Source organism: Echinops telfairi, unplaced genomic scaffold, assembly GCF_000313985.2.
Source record: "Echinops telfairi isolate 266 unplaced genomic scaffold, ASM31398v2 ScPeMD7_53;HRSCAF=182, whole genome shotgun sequence".
In the NCBI taxonomy this organism is placed as follows: Eukaryota; Metazoa; Chordata; class Mammalia; order Afrosoricida; family Tenrecidae; genus Echinops; species Echinops telfairi.
Window position 1 is genome coordinate 3,178,401 of NW_022103951.1, and position 21,813 is coordinate 3,200,213.

Genomic DNA, 21,813 nt, shown 5'->3' on the forward strand with positions numbered 1-21,813 from the left:
ATATCCCACCAATATCTTTTGTCTATGACCATGTAAATTTAGAAATTATCCTCAGAACATGGGACTTAACCCAAGGCACATCCTCAAAATACAAGAAACTCTAATTATCGTCCATTCTGTAGTTAAGGATTTAAAGTAGAGGTTGAACCAATTCAAGCCCAGGGAAATGAAACCATTTAACCAAAGTCACAAAGTCACAGCATATAGTGCTCAGTAAGCATTATTCGGAATGAATGCCACAAATAGGAATAGAACTAACCTTACCAAAAATATAAAATAAATTTAGTACCTTAACTCCAGGTCCAGAGAAACACCAACAGAATTTTATAAAAAGGCTTACCTAAAAAGCTAGTCAATCAGTCAGTCAGTGCTTCTGATTAGGACTAAGTCCAGGCAGGTGTCTAATTCTGACTGTGTCACTGGCCAGGCCCTCAGATGACTTGACTATATAGCTTCATCAGCAAACAAAACTGGTCACCAGGGGCCAAGTATTATTAAAAATTATGTTTACAGTCAGTTAATCCCTATTTTAATTACAGTTAGAAAGAATAAAATATTGTTCCCTGATATTTCTATAAAACTTAAAAATGTTCTACTCATTTGTTTTCAATATTTGCAATACGTTAGCATCACATCACTGATCCATGGAATCTCCATTTTTCAGGCATGAATATGAAAGCATTTAGTGGCAAGAGCATTGGCTAAAGGTCCAAATCAGAGAGCAAGGTTTGTAGATCCTTAACAGTTTTGTCACCTTGACAAGTCATTTACCACTGAGTTTCGGTTTCCTTATCTGTAAAATGAGGATAGTGGTATACACCACGCACACCTCACAGGACTGTTGTGATGATCAAATGGGAATGTATGAGAAGTGTTCTGAAAAGCTATAATGAAAGGTTTCATTATCACTAGGACATATAAAAATAGAGGCACTGGCAGATTTAGTGACATGCTCAAAGATAAACAAATACCCTAAGTCTTAACATTTAGGGCTAAAACTCAAATAGCCCTTTCAATCTAACTGTCTATGACCCGTTTGCTTGCTTGCTTGCAGCAAGATTAAGTTAATAAATATAGTATGTTTTTCTCCAAAGACCTTAAAGTCTCTCTTTAGAGCATATGTTATACTCTATGTATACTTATTATTACCAAATGAGTCTAAAACACTATCCCAAAGTGTTAAACACACACACACAAAGGTTTTTGAGAGTAAAGAAATTTGAAAACCAAAAGTAGAATTTTTGTTTATTGATAAGTTTAATTACAATTTAATATACTGCAAGTTGATCATCTAAAATCCAATGCAAAAATAATTAACATTTTATTTATCAAGGCAGCTAGCAAGCTAATAGAAAGCCATTATGCACTATAAAACCTAGGGTTTACAGTGAAATGTAATTGAAAGGATGAGCAAGTTGAAATTGTGAATATATTTATTCCTATTTTTAAAGCTTTAAGAATTAATTTTCTATGTGCAGTTTGGGTAGTGTTACATTTCCATCTGCTTGAAGAAGGTTCCTTTTGGGAACTTCTGAGAGACAGGGCTGTGAATGCAAGAAGGGTCAGAATGTGGGAGAGCTTGGGTTACACTTTATCTACTGGGTAAAAGAGAACAGAAAAATGACATGATTCAGGTTATTTTATGGTGAGCACTCTGACTGGTAGACTATATGAAGAAAGAGACTAAAGACAAGGAAAAGAATTTAAAGGTTATCACAGACTTAGATTGAGATGAGAGTGGGAAGTAGAATGAAAAGGCACAGATATAAACAAGGAACATTTTCAAAGTGAAAACTAATCGGACTTAGTGGTAGAGGTGGGCAAAGTGATACTGCTGCTTTTACTGACAGAACATGAGAGCTAGTTCTGAGGGACTCAAATTTTGAAAAGGAGAATTATAATATACTCTTTAACGTTTGTAGAGTCTATCACAGGGATAACAAGACACTTAAGTGTGAATATAAATGTGAGAGTCCACCAATTAATTCATCCTCTTGATAACCAACTCTGATTAGGTAGTTAGGAAGTAGAACACCCCCAAGTAGTTATTTTTACCTGTTGTATCAAAAAATGAGTTTGGCCCTTGTGGTTGCAATTCAAGTCCATCTCTATCCATGGCCTTTAATTCTCATCAGTCACAGCTCCTAAATCAGAGGGGGGAAAAATTAATTTTTATATTATGCATTACACATGTCATTATGTTTTTATCTCTGAAACTCTCAAATTGAGACAGACGCAAATTTAAGTGTATCTGCCTAAATTAAAAGGGAAATTGATTTACAATGATACACAGGTATATTTAACACTGGATAGAGCCCTACTGGAGTAGTGGTTATGCACTGGGCTGCTAACCATAAGGTCAGCGGTTTGAAACCACCAGCGGCTCTGCAAGAGAAAGATGAGGCTTTCTACTCCTATAAGGAATTAAGTCCTGAGAACCCACAAGGGCAATTATACCCTGTCCTACAGGAGTGCTATGAGTTGAAATCAACTCAATGGCAGTGAGGTTTTTTGTTTTCATATAACATTATTTATATAACATCGTTGACAGAACTTGTTGGCTGAACAGAAAGGTCAGCCGTTTGAAGACACCAGCAGTTCTACAGGAGAAAAGACTTGGTGATCAATACACAAAAAATTACAAGCCCACTGCCACAAAGTCTAATTTTGACCCCCCGTTATTACCCTTTAGAATAAAGTAGAAATGACCCATAGGGTTTCTCCCAGGCTGTAAATCTTTCTTTACATAAGGAGACTGACACATTCTTTTCCCACAGAAAAACTAGTGAGTCTGAGCCACTGACCTTTTCAGTTAGCACTAGAGCACTTCACCATTGAGCCCCTACTGCTCCTTTGTACATAAAAAATATAACCTTAGGAACCCTAGGGGGTAGTTCTATTTTGTCCTAATAAGGTGACTGAGTTAGTCAGTTCTACAGCATATAATAAACAAGATGCTTGAGATCCACGTTTGGTTTTCAGTCAATGTGCCTCATGAGTGGCCACCACACATTTATCACTGGAGGCTTGGGTACTATTATTGTTATGATGGTGAGCAAGTGTTAGTGAATCTTCCAGTCTAAAATATACTAGAAAGAAAAGCTTGGCAATCTATTTCCAAAATTAGCCAGTGAGCAACACCCTGCAGATCAAAATGGACCCATCCACAACCAATCATGAGGGTGGCACAGTTCCGTTGTATGTAGTTTACATGAGTTGAGGACCAGATTTTTATGGCAGCGAACAACATAAGAAAGCAAGGCAGATCAACCAAACAAGTAAATGTTGACTGTTTTATATTTAAGTATTGCTACATATAGTAAAGTGAACACATCTTGATGAATTTTGATATACTGTATACATAAACCTATATTACCGCTACCCTGACAAGATACAGAAGATATCCAGTATGCTATACAGCACACCTAACCTATCTCCTCCAGCCCATAAGTCCTGTACCCCATAAAGGTACCCAGTTTTGTTAAGTTTCAACTTAAACACAGTAGTTTACTAGGTAAAATTTCTGTATGGCTTTTATGTTCTCTAAATTTAACATAATCTGCTCGGTTCCAGCCAATAAATTAAGTAATGATACAAATCCAAAGTGCATAGCTATAGTAAACACTCTTGGGATTTCTGCCTAACTTATGATGACCTCTCTTAGCCGATTATCTTATCTAGAGGAATAAACTCCCACACTGTATTTACGTTCTCTTGGCCACAGTTGATTGGCACACGCCATAAAATAGTAAAAGGTCATCTGAGAGAACAATAAAATCAAAGTCCTATCCCTGAGAAACTTAAATTATAAGCCAGAGTCCATCTGTCTCTTCACAAATCAAAATGTATATGATTTGTTACATGGGAAATCAATATGCCCTGTAAACTTTCAATCAAATCACAGTAAGTCAGTCTCAGGGAGGGAGGAAGCAGGTAAACATGGTCAATTACATAACATGGTTCATAAAGATAATGTTCTATATCCTAGCTTGGTGAGTAGTGCCTGGGGTCTTAAGAGCTTGCAAGCATATGTTCCTGGAGCAAAAAAGGAAACCGAAGGCTCAAAGAAGCAACTAAGCTATAATAGTCTACAGCAACCACCACAACAGAAGAACTAGATGGTAGCCGGCTACCACTACCAACTGCTCTGGTGGGGATCACTGAGAAGGTCCTGAATAGAGTGGGAGAAAATTGTGGAACAAAACTAAAATTCCTAAAAAGAGACACACTTACTGGACTGTTAAGAGATTACAGGAACCCCTGAGACTAGTGTCCTGGGATACACTTTAAACTTGGAACTCAAAAAAACAAACAAACCAACAACTTGAAACTCAAACTATTCCTGGTGGTCACCCATAAGCCAAAAGGCAGCTTGGCTCATAAAATAAATACTATAATGCTGACACATTGTGAAAAGTATAACAAATGTCATAGAATATTATCTACAGGAATTTTTTTAAGAGCCTCTCTCACACTCTCCCTTTCTCTAGTGATCTTTCTTTCTATCTCGATCAAAGTTTGCCTCTCTTCCATGGTTGCCTGACATGGTAATATCTAAATATACGAGCTGAGATTGACCATTTTCCAACTTTGGCTTAGACAAGAAGAAAGTTTACAAATAAAGAATAAAAGGAACCCGATAGAGGGGGAAGGAAGGACAAACTTATCAATAACATGTTAGCTTTAGACTTTCCTGAGCTCCAGCTATATTCCTGCTTGTTTCTTGTAAAGACATCCCCATGACCTTAACTCTTTCTACTTTAGCAGAAAATGTAAAAAAAAAAAATTTTTTTTAAAGGAAGAAAGAAGAAAAAAATTTTAATAACAGGCAGACTACTTAAAGACCATTTCAAAAGAGCAGACATCAGGGACTGTAGTTTACTCATGTTGCAAGTATCGCATAAATCTTCTAATTGGTTTCCCTATCACTACTTTTCTCACTTTCTAATCCAACTTAAATGGGGCTGTTAGAAGAATCTTTTATCTTCATCATATTTTGCTGATGATATAAGTACAGCATGCTTATTAAAATTACAAATAATAGAAATAAGTAATTTTTCTAAATGATAATTTAGAGAATGTCATTCTTCGGTTCAAAAATGTTTAATGACTCCCTGTTGCCTTTTGAATGAAGTTGAAACTCCTGAGTCTACAATCTTTCAAGATCTGGCCCCAAATAACCTTGCCATAATTATTTCTCTTAACTTTCCTTTAAGCAATTCCTCCACCACCACACATACATGTGTACACACATCAGTCAAAGAGAGACACCCGGATGCCCCTTTAAGACCCCGACTCTACATCTGGCTCAGGGGTCCATCTACCTGAAATACTTTCCTCCTATACTCTCTAATTTATGCCCCCCAATCCCCTTCCCTACACCATGGGAAAACGCTGGAAATAATCTCTCCTTCTTTTGCATTTCTACAGCATTTTACTCTTCTCTTACCGCTTGTTGGCAGTATTTATGTATGTCTTCCGTTCAGATTCTAAACTATATACAATGGGGCTTCAAAAAGCTCCTGGAAAACTTCCACTATCCTTTGATTACATTTTCCCAAGAATTTTGAAGTCCCCTCATACTTCAAAAAAGACATCATGCAATGTAAGATATGGAAAAAGTAATCTATAATTATCAAGGGTTTGTGAGGGAGGGCAGGCAGGGGGAAGAAGGGGAAGAAATGGGGAGCTGATATCAGGGACTCAAGTGGGAAGAGAATGCTTTGAAAATGATGATGGCGGCATAGTTGCAAATGTGCTTGACACATTGGAGGAATGTATGGATTGTGATGTAAGAGCCCCCAATAAAAGTATTTTTTTAAAAAATGTATCACGTAATTTTGAGAATGATGAGGGCAACAAATGTATAAGTGTGCTTTACACAATTGATATATGTATTGTGATGAATTGTATGAGCCCAAATAAAATGATTTTTTTTAAAATAAAGAAAAAAATGCATCACGTATTTTTTAAGCTGCCTCAAATTAGAGAGTATGACAGCAGCTATATTAATAAACAAAAAAATGTTTTGTCAATCTTGAAAACATGGAAAGTGTACATGCACAGAGGAAGATGCCCTCTCCTTACCCACAGTCCCCTCTAGGTTATAGAATTCTTTTCCCCCTTTAAAAGAACAATTAATAAAATGAAAAATATACATTAATCCTCTAAGCATAATGAAAGTCTACTAAAAGCAATGCATGTGATTTGTTGTGGGATTTAAGGGTCACTCCAATTTCCCTACACAAATCCAACTCCATCACCTCTAATGAAAAGTTCAACCTACAAAACAGTAATTTTACTTTCCTTGGCTTTTCTTGTTGGACAAGTAACCCAATCTTTTCCATTTAGAAATTCTTTCCTTTAAGTAAAACCCTGGTTCTCTTTTCACTCTCCTAGCTGGCTTGTCTGGTCCCTAACTCTATAGCCTTGTCCAAGATGATGTACAGGGCTTCTTCTCCTTCCTGTCCTATTCTGTGTTTCAATGACTATGTGTATGAAGATGACTCCCAAATTGACCAGGATAGGGCCTCACATTTCCACCACTTTCTCCTGACTTGATTATTCCTCTGGCCTTTCCTTTTTCTCTTGCCAGGTTTTGTCAAGTCCTTCTCCATAGTTGATTAAGGCTGGGGTGCAGAAAACAGCCTCTCAACTGGCCTTACTCCTTACTGCCACTCTCGCAACAAATGGCTATGAAGCCTTATACAAGGAAGAACTGGTGCCAAGTACAGAAACCTGGTTGCAATGGCAACTGATCCATCCTCCTCACACACTGCGTGGAGCAGGGTGTGCCCCTGCTCTGTAACTTCAACAGGTCCCCCATTCAGGATGCTCCAGACAGACTCTTTTGTTTATAATGGCTACTATTTTATACCACAGTTTTTCCCTATCAGACATTGTATACTACATGGAGGGTACCTATTTGCCTTATTTTGACTTAGGTGAGCAATAAATGTTTAACAAGTAATTAATTATTTTGACTAGTTATTTCCCACCCCCCCTTTGTCATTTTAAAATAGGTTTTAAAAAAAGTTTTCATTTCTGCTCCCAAAGTAGAGATGAGGACACCTCATTCTATTAATCTCTCTGGGATTAGAAAAGCTAATTCTCTCTAACAATCAGAATGGCACTGGGTTCCTAGAAGGTATGTGGCTCAGAAAAAGGTCTCGGGATGGCAGTAGAGTTAGGATAGAACAGTAACATAGAAACCCACTCTGATGTTTTCACTGACTTTGTTGATGGGTCTTTCCATCAGGAATCAAACCCAAGACCCATCTTAGGTTCAGGGAAATAGAAGTCTAAATTTTGGGGTAAACAAATATACTAGGCACACTTCTGGGACCCCACATATTCCCTTTCCAGTTGTAAGCATGATGATCCTGAAAATAAAGGGTTGGGAGAAACTCGGGAAATTCACAAAACTTTCTTCTACCCTTTAAAAGTAATCAACAAAAATAGCGTTCTATATCAGTGGTAATGAATTTATTTCTTTTTACATCTCCTTGATGCCTAGAAACCTTCATGGTCCCCTCTTTAACAAGTTTCAGCAACAGGTTGCTTGGACCAGGGGGCTTCACAAAGCTGTTGAAAAGAACTCCATTATCTTTTCATTCTTCCATGAATTTTTTGAAGCCCCCCGCTCAGAAATTCAGCCTTGTTTTTTGCCCTTACTATGGATACAAAAGTTATCTTTCTGTTTTTGGTCTCCTAAATACTCGACAATAAAGCCTTTTAGTTTTATGACTTGGCCCTAGTCACTACACTCAGAGTACCATTTCATTAGCAGAGTACATAGAGGGATGGAAATGTTCAACCCGCAGGAAAGACAAACAGAAGTAAATCTTTCTATAACCGAAGTTTTCTTAGGGAGAAATTGTAGCTGGGGAAACTTTATGTTTAAACCAGATTACCTTTTCTCTTAAGCTCCATCTTTCCCATTCCCCCCCGCCCTACTCCCTCCGCCCCCCACACCCAGTGTTATTCTGGCTACCCTCTCTCCAGATATCTAGCTTTCAAAGCTGAAGTCATATTTCACATCTCTTTCCACATATGCCCTTCAATGAAATTAAGTTTGGGTCAAAGTCAGTCACTCTAGTTCAGAGGTTCCCAAACTTTTTTGGCCTACCGCTCCCTTTTCAGAAAAAAAAAAAAAAAAAAAAATTCAGCGCCTTCCCAGCCATTAAAAACATTTCTATTACAGCTCATAATCCAGGATAAAAATGTAGGTATCTGCTTTTGCAGCCCCCTGAATTGTTCTAATGCCCCCCAAGGAGTAGTATTCCCTCTGTGTGAAATATGGTTCTAGTTCACTGCTTCCTTTTTATTTATTTAGCACTACATTTCATTCTTGTACATAGGGTTTCAGTGAGTCTGTGGTAACGTGACAGCACTTAACTACCAACACCACTCCAACAGGCACTCATCATCTCACCACCTGGCCCAGTGGGCCCTCTCAGTACAAAGTCTTGGGCCTTTCTCAAATTCAGGAAAGTAGTATTGTTTTTTCTTTATGTTCTTCCATTTTATCCATTCTTATTAGATCTTCTATTACAGGATTTTATAACATATAGCTTTCATATCACTCTAATTTTTTCACCCATACTTGTCATTGTCTACTACATCCCCAGAGAATGCCCGACTTTTTTTTAACATGCTCACTAATTTGACCTTCACCCCATCTACTGAATTTCTATTTAGAAGATAATTTAATGCCAAAATGACATTAGTTTCTTTTTCACAGAAAATTCTTTTTTCTTTTTGGAAAGGAGATGGCTTTATATATTGTCAATTATTTTTGAAGATTTTGTTTCTTTTGTGAATTAGATAAAACTGTTTCCTCTGGTGTTTGATTATTTCAAACGTCTGGCTTTCCGCAAAAGCAGTAATCTTCTAGTTTATCTGTTCCTATCTGTAGACAAGGGTCTAGCCAATAGTTACAGTCTGATAGCTAGGATTTACTTCTTCGATCCAGTGAGAATCAGTTTGGGAGATTCTGTAGCAGGGAATATAAATTCTAACCACAGGAGCCTTGTTTAGACTGAGTCCATAGAGGAGAAAGTAACCCGGTAACAAATAGGCTTCCTTTAATGGTGGACTAGTATCTAGTCTTCCAGGTGCTGGTGTCCCTCCCTTATCCTTCAAGACAGCTCCAAGCCACCCCCACACTGGCGTATCCTATGTCCAAATTTGCAATTCAGATAGATGAATTTTTGGCATTATCACAGCACAAGACCTATAAACCTGTTGTCACTGAGACCCCATACATTTCTGGAGTTTTTTGAACAGTTACGAACTTTCAGAAATAAGATTACCAGGCCTTTCTTCTGAGGCACCTATGGGCAAATTCAAGCAACCAACCTTTTTGGTTAGCAGTGCTTAACCATTTGTGCCACTCAGGGACTCCTAGAGACATCTATACTCCTAGATTAACAGCATGGCTTTCCATAGCTTTAATTATTTGGCTGTGCCCATAACTTGCTCACTCCCCAAGAACCTCCTGGCTTCTCTCATTGGGGAATCTTGCAGAATTCTTAATTTAGTCGACCCTTCCTACTTTCTGAATGGGGCCACAAATTCAATAACCTTTCTTGGATTTTGCCATTAACTGATCCTCGTTTACTTTCTTCAATCAGGAATTCATTGTACTCTATACTGAGACTACACCACCCAGATTTTTTTTTTCACCCAGATTTTCTTGCTGCTTTGGATTTCTTTTGCTCAATATGATTTAAGATGGAAGCAATGTTATGCTGAATTTGATGTCATTATCAATGTTTATGTATCAAATAAAAAAAGCATGAAAATATGTAAAAACAAATAAACAAGCAAAAAAAAGAAAGAAAAAGAAAACCCAAAACACAAAGATATATATATATTTAAATCACTAACAGTGAAAGGTTATAACTCTATCCATACTTGAAAGATCAACTATACACAAAAAATAAGAAAAGATATGAATAATTAGTAACATTAATCTAACAGCTTTAATTCAAACTTCAATTATTTTCAAACAACCCTGCTCAGAAGGGGAAGAGAAAGTGTCTGAACGTTATAAAATGTCAGAGCCTTGTTTTCCTTTGGCTTGTCTAACTTGGAACCTTTGTACTTTGCTCAAAAATTTCAATGCCAAGTTTTTGTTATAGTTTTTTCCTAAAGCCATTTTGAACCTATCTGCAATGTCAAGGTTTTGCTTATTTAAAGTCTAAGAGTTCAAAATTTCACAATCTTATTAAAAGTTAGCCCTAATATGACAAGTCATCTTAAAACTTTACTTTTCAAAAGCCCCTATTTATACTCAGATTAAAGGTTGCCAAAATATAGTCTCAATTAAATTACATTACCAATACTAAGCACTAAACTGTTTTAAAAGTTACTTTTAAGATTGTAGTTGGGTGTTCAAAAATGCATTCACTAATTTGTTTTCAGATATGAAAAGAAATAAAGCCTCTTTAATGAAATATTGACTTCCACAGTGGGTTAAGTATTTGACTGTTAACCAGAAGGCCGGGGGTTCAGACCCACTAGCCACTCCAAAAGAGAAAAATGAGGCCGTTTGCGACCATTAAGATTTAAAGTCCTGGAAACACTAGGACACAGTTAAACTCTGTCCTTTAAGGTCAGTATGAGTCAGAATTAACTCAATGACAATGGCTGGGTAATATACTCAATAAATTTATCAATCCATGCCTGTTACAGTCTATTGTATAACACAGTGGAATGAGTCTAACAGCTCAATGAATAAATCTCTATTTCACCATGAAATTTTAAAAGTTTATTAGTTTTTGCTAAGATTTTGAACAGAAAGCCTATTTACGTGTTTCCTCTAATGTTTTCTGCCCTTAAAGGTGCATTAGGATGAAGCATATAACACATATGAGATAATGAAAAGATTAAGGTGGTATTTTGACACAATATTAACTAAAAATGTGGGGTGCATTTTACATGAAACATTTTTAAATGACTTTTTAATAACTTTTTTTTCAATCATTTTATTAGGGGCTCAACAACTCATCACAATCCACACATACATCAATTGGGTAAAGCACATTGTACATTCATTGCCCTCATCATTCTCAAAACATTTGCACCTGGCATCAGCTCATTTTTCCTTTTTAATAACTTTTTTATTGTGAATTGGGTGAAGGCTTTATAGAGCAGACTGGCTTTCCATTTAACAATCCTTACACATTTGGTTTCATGTCACTGACTGCAATCCTTACGATGTAACTTATGTAGTTTCTCCCAGGGAGAAAACCTTCAGACCTAAATGATCTCAAATGCATGATTATTCTGAGGTGTGGGTTACACCTCTTTTAGGCGGAAAACTGAGCTACCAGGTGAGTTTAGCTTCAAACCTGAAGGGTAACTAAGCAGCATAGTCTTGGGGGTTCTACAAGTTATCTATCTAAACAAAAAGGCTGATCTCTTTTTGATGTTGACGTTTGTTCCACATTTTTCTCCCACTCTATCCAGGCCCCTCTACTATGATATCCCTTTCAGAGTAGTTGATAGTGGTAACTGGACACCATCTAGTTTTTCTGGACTCATGGTTGTGAAGACTCATGTTCACATAGTTCATCAGTCTCCTGGACTAATTGTTTCTATGCATCTTCAATTTTCTTCAAAGCCAAATACACGTAAAAAATCTCCTGCCAAATATATATACCAATCTCCATGCATATACTTCTACACCCATTCAGCCTTGCTATCATGCAGAGTACATTGGAAAGTGGATTACTGAAGCTGCAGTGAGGTTAAAATTCAACATGGTCTTTTATCAAGGTTTTTCTGTTTTACTTTGTTGTTGTTCTGTGCGTGTGTGTTTATTTCTATATATGAAAACCAGGGTAAATAAATCTACTGACATTAACTGGATTAATGGTTTATTGGGAGTGCAGCAGAGGAGGGGAAATGGGGAGTTACTAACAATGAGCCGAAAATGTTTTAAAATTGAGTGTAGTGATGACTATACCACTCTTTAATATGACTAAACTATTGAATTGTATATGAATTATACGCTAATAAAACTTTGATTTTTTTAAAAAAAAGTCTTGGTGGGTGTTTTAATTGGATGTTGAACATGAGAATCAAGTCAAAAAATATTGTTACGGTGTGTGTGTGTGTGTGTGTGTGTCCATCCCCAGTTCATACATTTGTGGGTTTACTCCCAAACAAAATGTGCTTTAACATGTCTCTGTGATCAGTGGATGGCTGAAGACAAGGTCTCTTTCAGGTGTCTTTAAAAACAAGCAATAGTGATACCAGGAGGGTATGGGGAAGATGGGGAGAAGAGGGAAAGATGGGTAAACCAACTGCAATGATACACACACACACACACACACACACACACCGGGAAGAACAGAAATCGTGCGGAAAGGAAAAAGCAGTCAGTGTAAGATAATAATAATACCCTGTTTCCCCAAAAGTAAGACATCACCCAAAAATAAGACCTACTTACAGTTTTGCCTCTCGCTGAAATATAAGGCATCCCACCCTCCAAAATAAAACCTCCCCCAAAATAAGGCCCCCCGGAGCTAGCATAACTCTGGACTCTGGACCTTAGCGGCGGGTTCCACTGCTGGCCGCAGTGCGGCCAAAGCAGACAGGAAGTGTGAGGTCTCTTTTAATAAAACAATAAACAATAAACGTGTACCATATTCTTCTTCATAGAAAAATAAGACATCCCCTGAAAATAAGACCTAGTGCAACTTTGGGAGCAAAAATTAATGTAAGACACTGTCTTATTTTCGGGGAAACAGGGTATATTAAGGGGTCACAAGGGTGGGAGGGAGGGAAAAAAGAGGAACTGATATCAAGGGCTCAAATAGAAAGTAAATGTTTAGAAAATAATGATGGCAGCATATGTATAAATATGCTTGATACAATTGATGTATGGATTATAATATGAGCTCCCAATAAAATGATCTTTTAATTAAAAAAAAAAAAGGTCCAATCAAAACAGTGGCCTCTGAAATGTGCTGGGCCAGTTAGATTCAAGGTAGAGAGGTCAGCTCCGGAGGTTATAGTGACTGGGCTTTTGGGGGAGCAGGGGAGTTATAAAGGGATAATCTGCAGACACAGGACAATCACAGGAGCGTATTAAGAAGTTTTAAGAAAACTGATAATGCATTGGTTAGGAAAGTTGTGCCAAGGAATTTTTTTTCTATCATAACAATGCACCTGGATCATTCTTTGAAGGGAGCAAGGGCTATCTTATGAGAATTTCATTGAGCAACTTTACCCCCATATACCCTACAGTCCTGATCTTGCCCCTTCAGGCTCCCTTTTCCCCCAAAACATTCAAAGTTACATTTAAAAGGAACATGATTGGAGTTCTTCGAGGATTCCAAATCTGCCACTCTGGTGTGGTGTAAATTGAAGAACATAAATTTCTTTGGGGAAGGGGTAGAGAGATGGAAACACTGCCTTGAAAATTGTATAGACCTAGATAGAAGATCGCTCAAGAAACAATAACTTCACATTCTGCTAATAAAGGTTTGTATGATTTTGTGCCGATACTTTTTGACTTACAAAAATTAATTTAGGAAGAATTAACAGCTTTACAATACTGATACTTCCAATCCATGATTATTATATATCTCTATATTAACATGTCTTCTTTCATTTCATGCATGCTTTGTTGACTTTATTTCAAGATACTAGATGTTTTGCAACCTCATTACAACATGTACTAGCTTTTAAGTTTGATTTTCCAATTATATTTTGCTAATAGAAAGAAATAAAATGGATGTTGCATATTGAATTGTATTCATGTAGAACCTGTACAAACACCAAGAGACAGTCGTTCAAACATAAGAGGTTGAGTGGCTTCAAACTAAGAAAGGGGATCCTAAAACTCCATGCATTAAAAACAAAAAAGAAAGGTGTGCACCATGATTGCATCCTTCCCACAATATTTTTCCTATCTGTTTATGCTAAGCAAATAATTCACTACATTAAGAATGCATGAAAGCCCATTAACAAACTGCATTATGCAGATGACACAACCTTGTCTGCTGAAAGAAGACTTGAAGTACTTACTGATGAAGCCTACACACAGTCTTCAATGTAGATTACACCTGAATGTAAAGAAAACCCAAATCTTCACAACTGGACTAATAAGCAACAACATGATAAACAGTAAAAAGATACAAGCTGTCAAAAGATGAAAGGATTTAATTTTATGTGGATCCACAATCAATCCCCACAGAAGCAGTCAGTGGTAAAGAACAAAAGCAGAAAAAAAGATAAAGAACAAAGATGTTACTTCGAAGATTAAGGTGGACCTAAATTAAGCCAAGGTATTTTCAACCATTTTGTATGTATGCAAAAGCTGGACAATGAAATAAAGAAGACTGAACAAGAATTCATGTCTTTAAACAGTGTTGGCAAAGAATCGGGACTATACCATAGACTGCCAGAATGAACAAATCTATCTTGGAAGAAGTATAACAAGGATGCAACTTAGAAGCAAAGATGGATAGACATCATATTTTGGTTATGTTACAGAAGTGACCAGTCCCTAGAAAAGGACATCATGCTTGATAGTGGGTCAATGAAAAAGAAGAAGACCTTTAAAGAGATGGACTGACATAGTGGTTCCAACAATGGGCTCAAACATAGGAACAATTGTGAGGATGGTGCAGGACCGGGTGGGTGTTACATTTTTTTGTACATAAGAGTCACCATGAGTTGGAACCAACATCCTGTAGCTTACTTTAGATTTTCTACATATATAATCATGTTTGTAAGATTTATATGTTCCTTTTAAACCCTCAAACCTTTCCATTCATTTCTTACCGAAGGAGCCCTTGTGACACAATGGTTAAAGTGTTCTGCTGCTAACCCGAAGGTCAGCAACTGAAGCCCACATGCTGTCCTGTGGGGAAAAAGACAGTCTAGGAAGCCTTTACAGGCCAGTTCGACTTGGTCCTATAGGATTGCCCTTTGTCTGAATCGAATAGATGGCACAGTATCTTATCGACTGCTCTACTGACTGGAAGGGAAGTAGTAAGGAGCATGTCCTCCTCCTGTCAGAGAAAAACTCAAAATAGAGCCATTATGTATGTCATCAGTTCTCTTACATTTCACTTTATTCCTAGATTCCTGATTCTTTTTAAATTCATGAATTACCATTACCAAATTTTATCATATTATTTTTCTGTATGGCCTGAGATGGTCATAACTTTTATCTTTATTCTGCTAACATAGTAAATTATAATGCTTTTCCAGATGCTAAATCCACCTGGGCTTGTTCCTGGAATAAACTTAACTTGGTTGTGATGTATTACTTTTTTCCATATAATGAGATTTCGTTAGAATTTTTTTCAGCTATATTCACAAAAGTTCTTCCTTGTAAAGTTCTTCTTAGATTCTAGGTATTAGTTATGCTAGCTTCATAAAACAAACTTAGACACAATCCATCTTTTTCTATACTCTGGCAGAGTTAGCATAAGATTGGTGTTAATTCTTCCTTAAATGTTTGAAAGAATTCATCTCTGAAGTGATTTAGGCCTGGAATTTTCTTTCCGGGAAAGGGTCTAATTATGGATCCAAGTTCTTTAAAACATATGGAACTAATCTTTTTTTTTAATTTCTTCTTGTTCTCTTTTGGCAAGGTATCTTTGTTTAGGAACCTCTGTTTCATCCAAGTTGTCAAGCATATTGGCATAACATTGTTCATAATATCTTATTATGCCTTCAATGTCTGAAGGCATTAAACTACTGAGATTGGTAATTTGTACCATTTCTTTTTTTTCTAGATCAGTTTTGTTATTTTTGTTTGCAGCATCATGGATTTTTCATATTATTTATTTTATTGATTTCTGAATCTTTATGTCCTCCCTTCTACTTTTTTTGGGTTTAATTTAATCTTTTGTCCAATACATTGAGATGGATGTTTAAATTATTGATATTCAGTCTTTCCTAATTTATGTACTAAATGCTGTAAGTTTTCTCTCTAGACACCGCTTCAGCTAAACCCCACATATTTTGGTAAGCTATAATCATTATCACTTCACAAAATACCTTCTGACTCCTATTTCTAATTTTATCATTGACCCATTTAGAAGGACATAGTTTATCATCTACAAATTTGGGGGTTTCTGATTCTTTTGAGTTTCTTACCACTAAATTTCACTGTGATCAGAGAAGATAGTCCTTAACTGTTTTACAATTTGAAATTTATTAAGCCTGGTTTTATGGCTCATAATACGATCTATTGTTTTAAAGGTTCTAAATTCACTTGCTGGGGCTGGGCTGGGGTGGGAGTACAAAGCATTCAATGCAATGTTCTTTGATGTCAATTAGATCAAGTTTTTTACACTTGCTTAAATCTTCATTATCCTTACTAATGTGTTTTTTTTTTAATTTATATTCACACATTTTAATGTTTTGAAGCTATGTTACTAGATGTATACTTAGAATTTCTATATATCCTTGAATTGACTCTTCGTAATTAAACATCCTTCTAGCTAGACATATTATTGTAAAGTCTATTTTACCTGATATCAGCACATTTACAGCAGGACATTTTTGGTTAATATTTGCATGATATATCTTTTTTTCCATCCTTTTACTTTCAACCTTTCTATATAGCCTTTATTCAAGGTATAGGCCAACATACCATGAAATTTCCATCTACTTTTTAGTCTTTTATCTTTAAATAGGCTTTTTCCACATTAATTCTCCCCAGAAGGCAGAACTCCCGTGTTCTAGCATTGCCCTTTCATGTCGTTATTTTTTAACTTTTATTTACCATGGTTTCCTCTAACATTTTAAACTTTTACTTTCATTCTCATCATCTTAAGTAATGTTTAGGCATCATATTTTTCTCATTGTTCCCTTCCTGCCCATCTGTTTATTATCTGCTTTAGAGAATGTCAAATTCTTTTTTTCCTTCCTTCTTGGCCACAAATGAGTTTAGAATGAAATACTGATTATCTTTCACTACATCAAACAAAGTAAGCATGTTTAAACCTAAATGTAATCACTGAATGAAAATGAATAAAAAAATTAATTTAGAAACCTTTATTTTTTTAAAAGTGGGGGGATAATGGCAACTTACTAAAACAGAAAGCAGGTAAAGAGATGCAAGCAAATTTCATGGCAAATAGAAAACATAAAAGGTAATTATAGCAATAAAAAAATCTAAACTGGTTTTCTATAAGTGATAGAGTACAATGAGCTGCTAAATTATAATCTCTTGGTTATTTTTCAAAAAATATACTGCTTACAAGAGAAATAATACCTATAAACTTTTACACAGAAAAGTTAAGAAAATGTGTCAGGCAAATGTGAACAAGAAAGATGTATAGTTATATTTATATCACACAAAATAGATTTTATAAGACAATTAAAGGATGAATTACATCATTTAATGATAAAAGGAAAAATCTGCCAGTAAGATGTACGTAATAGTCTTGAACCTACTATATACTTGACAGTACAATGTATACAAGTGTATCTCCGGAAAGGTGGATAAACAAGAAAAATTTATAAAATTACAACACCATAATGTATATAAAGCTGAAAAAATATTAGTACTAACAGAAAAGAATCCAATAAAAAAATTTACAGGAACAATCTAATGGACTTAAATAGAATGAAACATTTAACACATGAAACATTTATAGAAAATGACCACTTAATACCACAAAACAAATGCAGGTATCCCCTAGTTTTTGAGAGTCTGCTTTATATACCACCACTTTGCTTTTATGAAAGACCTACATTACTATGTATTTTTGCCAAATGAAAGATATATGAAGAGTATTTTTGCTTCGGTGGGGGGGGCGGGGAGGGAGATAAGGATGTTAACATTAAGCAGCATTTTTCCCGGGAACTACACGCAGCACCTCAGCATCAAGCCACTGTAGCTTTTAGCTATGCCTGTGCTTTTTCTGTTAATGCCGTTTTAAGCTTTATGGGTTATTTGGTATGATTTGGTAGTTAAATTTTTGGGTCTAAGAACAGTCAACATATTTTCCCACATACAGGAAGGCTTCAAAAAGTTCGTGGAGAAATAGAATTAAAAGATAATGAAAATTTTCCACGACCTTATAAATTAATGGTAATTGCTCCTGTGCTTTATGCCATTTAGATTTATGAAAGGTTTTACAGGGTTTTTATCCCTGAAACCCTAGTTTCAGATAGCAGGAGGAAACCTGTACCAAGAATTACTATGATCCAATGTTCTTCAATTATAATGCAATAAAATTAGAAATAAATGTTACAGAGATGACAGAAAACAAGTCCCAGAAATTAGAAAACAAACTTAATAATTCCATGGAAAATAAAAGTATAGAAATCAGAATATATTTAGAATTAAAACAAAATATAAAATCAAATCCGTGTAAAATGACAGCTCCCAGCTATAGTTTATAGGTATGTTGATAATTTTAAATGTATACATTATAAAAGTATGGATTAAATATTAATCAACTAGGTATTCAAGTTAGGGCATTTGTGGAATAAATGCAAATAAAGGGAAACGCAAATAAAGGTGGAAAAAATTAGACAAAAAATAGGATAGATAAAAAGAACTATTTGAAAAGATTAATAAATCAGGCAGACTGCTGACAATACTGATTAGAAAAAACAGAAAAAATCAATAAAATTGATTTTTTAAAGTCATGAGATGAATATTTTCTATCCATATTTGAAAACTACATCATGACTACTGACTGGACAACAGTGATTATAACACACCATCAATTGAGTACACACTTTTATTTCAAAGATATTAAAATGCAGGGGGGAGTACATCTCAGAATCTATGAAATATGGTGACATGAAAGTTCAGCAAGGGTACATGATCAATACATATAAGTCAATTCTCATCTGTAACAACTAAATCAAAATTATAACTAAAAGAAAATCATTCACAATGACAACAAAATAGTACAATATCTAGTAATAAATCTAACAAAACTTTTGCATGAGTTTTAAGAAAAGCAGTATAGCACAGCCAAATTCAAATCAACAGTGTTACTAGTAAACATGGTTCTGTGCATGTTTACTCTAAATGTGATGCAAATACAATGAAAATCCAACAGTTTTTCACATAAACTGACAACGCAAACCAACCAAACCCACTGCCATCTAATTGATTCCAACTCAAGTGACACTGTGGGACAAAATGGCACTGTTCCCTTTGGATTTTCGAGGGTGTAAACCTTTTTTTTTTAATCATTTTATTGGGGGCTCATACAACTCTTATTACAATCCATACATCCATCCATTGTGTCAAGCATCTTTGTACATTTGTTGCCCTCATTCTCAAAACATTTTCTTTCTATTTGAGCCCTTGGTATCAGCGCCTCATTTTTTTCCCCTCCCTACCCGCTCCCCACTCCCTCATGAACCCTTGATAATTTATAAATTTTTAGTCTCATCTTTTCCCCTTAGAGCAACTGGTGGGTTCAAACTACTGACCTTGCAGGTAACAGCCCAATGATGCATAACCCACTCTCTCTGTCACCCCAACCCCTGTAAATTGACAAACTGACCCTAAAATGAGCAAAGAGCAAAGTCGCGAAAATAATTCGGAAGAAAAAAAACATATATGAAGAATTCTTAACTTTTTAAAACAATGTTGATAGAGAAGAACAAAGTAAGTAGGAGTCACAATTCCTGACTTTAAATCATAGTATAGAGTCACCAAAATAGCCTAGAACTGACATATGACAAATAGAACAGAAGAGAATTATGAGTTCAGAAGTAACACCACACATTTAACCTCAACAGATTTTTTACAATACTGAGTATTTGGTGGGAAAAGATGACTCTCTTCATTAAATGGCCTGGGAAAACTGGTTTTCCACAAGGAAAAAAAAAAAAGAAACCAGATCCATGCCTCACACCATACACAAAAACAAATTGAAAATGGATTTAAGGACCTTAAATGTACAAACTAAAACCATACAATTCTTAGAAGAACACAAAGGGCAACAATGTTAGACCTAGCTTTTAACAACCAATTATCTAACAATATTTTAAAAGTTTTTGCAAGAGGCACAAATAGCAAAAGAAAAAAATAAAATAAAAATGGGACCTAATTTTATTTCATCAAGACTTTACCCAAAAAGTGAGAAAGACAAGCTATCGACCAGAACATCTCCAGAAATCTTATATCCAAAAAGAACCTAATAACTAATATGTATATAACTCAAACTACTGAACAACAGAAAAGATAATCCCCAATGATAAGATAACCAAAGGACTTCAATCAAAGGCATTTCACTGAAGAGAACATTCAAATAGGGCCACACAAAAACATGATCAGTATCATGAGCCACTAGAGCAATAAACTGTTACAAACGACAATGAAATACCATTTTATTCTCACTAGGATGTCTGTCTAAAAAGAGGGCCCTGGTGGGTCACTATGAATCAAAACCAATGATGGCAGCGGGTTTGGAATCGACTATTTTAGATATTAAAAAAAAATAAATGCTGCAAGAATGTGGGGAAATTGGAATGCTTAGCCATTGCTGGTGGGAATGGAAAATGGTACAGACAGTGTGGAAAAGTGTAGCGGTTATCAAGAAAATGACCCAGTCATGTCCCTCCTAAGTCAATACCCAAAAGAGTTGAGAGACTTGTACACCAATTTACACCACAACACTGCTTACAATTGCCAAAAAGTTAGAATCAACCCAAATGGCCGTTTTAAATGAACCCATAAACAAAATATGGTACATACATGCAATGAAATATTACTCAGCCAATAGAAGTCTTGATACATAATACAAGATGGATAGGGGTTAAATACATTGGTGAGTGAAATAAGTCAATTACAAAAGGACAATTATGTAATTTCACTTACATAAAAAGTGAGAAAAAGAAGAAAAGGCAAAAGTATAGAGACCAAAGTTTATTAGTGGTTGCCAAGAGTGGGGGGCAGAGGGAGGGGGGCAGAAGAGAGGCAAAGAAAAGTTTAATAGTGATTAAGGGTAGGTTTGCACAGCCAATGACTATAACTTGCTATCAATAAAGTAGACACCTGCAAAAAGTTGAATTGGCAAAAGTTGTAGGATACATACATTTATAACAAGGTCATCCCCACCCTAAAAAAAAAAAATTTTTTTTTAAAGAGTTGTTGCTGAGGTCACTAACGTGTAACCAAAAATCTAAAGGAATTGATCCCTCGCTTTGAAGCTTTAGGGTCCTGGTTCTCTTGAGACATCTCAGTTCATTGGCATCTTATGGCACAACAATTGGTCTCTATTCACCTAGAGCAATAGAGGTGAACTCCCCCCCCCCCAAAGACCATTTAGATATTCGTGGGCCATAGAAAATTATCAATTTAAGCCTGCAGTATTTGCTCAAAAATATTTCATTAACTCACCTCTAATGTGATGGCTGGAACTGCTTCTCTTTGGTGAGGTGTGTGAAAAAAGTGTTCTGATTGTTTCCGCAGGCCTTATAAAGTTATAAAGCCCAGGAGCCGGATGTTCCCCACTCCTGGCCTAGAGCAACATAGGAAGTGGGGTAGTCAAAATAGGTAGAAAATACGGGAGATAATGTGTGACTAAATGCCTACATGGAACCAAAACTAGACAGTACACCTAGATATCCTTAGTGAACATTTTGATCAAAGATTCTATAGAAGAATCTTGATCAAAGGGGATAAACTGTAGAACAGAATTTTAAATTCTCATGGAATCTAGACTTCCTGGAACAGTAGAGGCTGTGTGAACACCTGAAAGGATTGCCCTGAAAGAATCTTAAAACCTTAAACCACCCTGAAGTCTTCTTAAAACCAAATCACCAAGCTAATCTAGTAAAACAATGTCTGCCTCAAGCATT

The 21,813-nt window shown here is 35.9% G+C and overlaps 1 protein-coding gene across 2 annotated transcripts in view; it reads right to left on the bottom strand.

Annotated features, from left to right (window-relative positions):
• ZFX (zinc finger protein X-linked) overlaps nt 1-21,813 on the bottom strand; it is a 74,418-nt gene that overhangs the window by 42,556 nt on the left and 10,049 nt on the right. For both annotated transcript variants that reach the window (XM_045290725.1, XM_045290724.1), the window contains exon 2: nt 2,056-2,144. In XM_045290725.1, coding sequence (XP_045146660.1) covers nt 2,056-2,116 — 61 coding nt within the window. In that variant the 5' untranslated portion in view covers nt 2,117-2,144. The remainder of the gene's footprint in view (nt 1-2,055; nt 2,145-21,813) is intronic.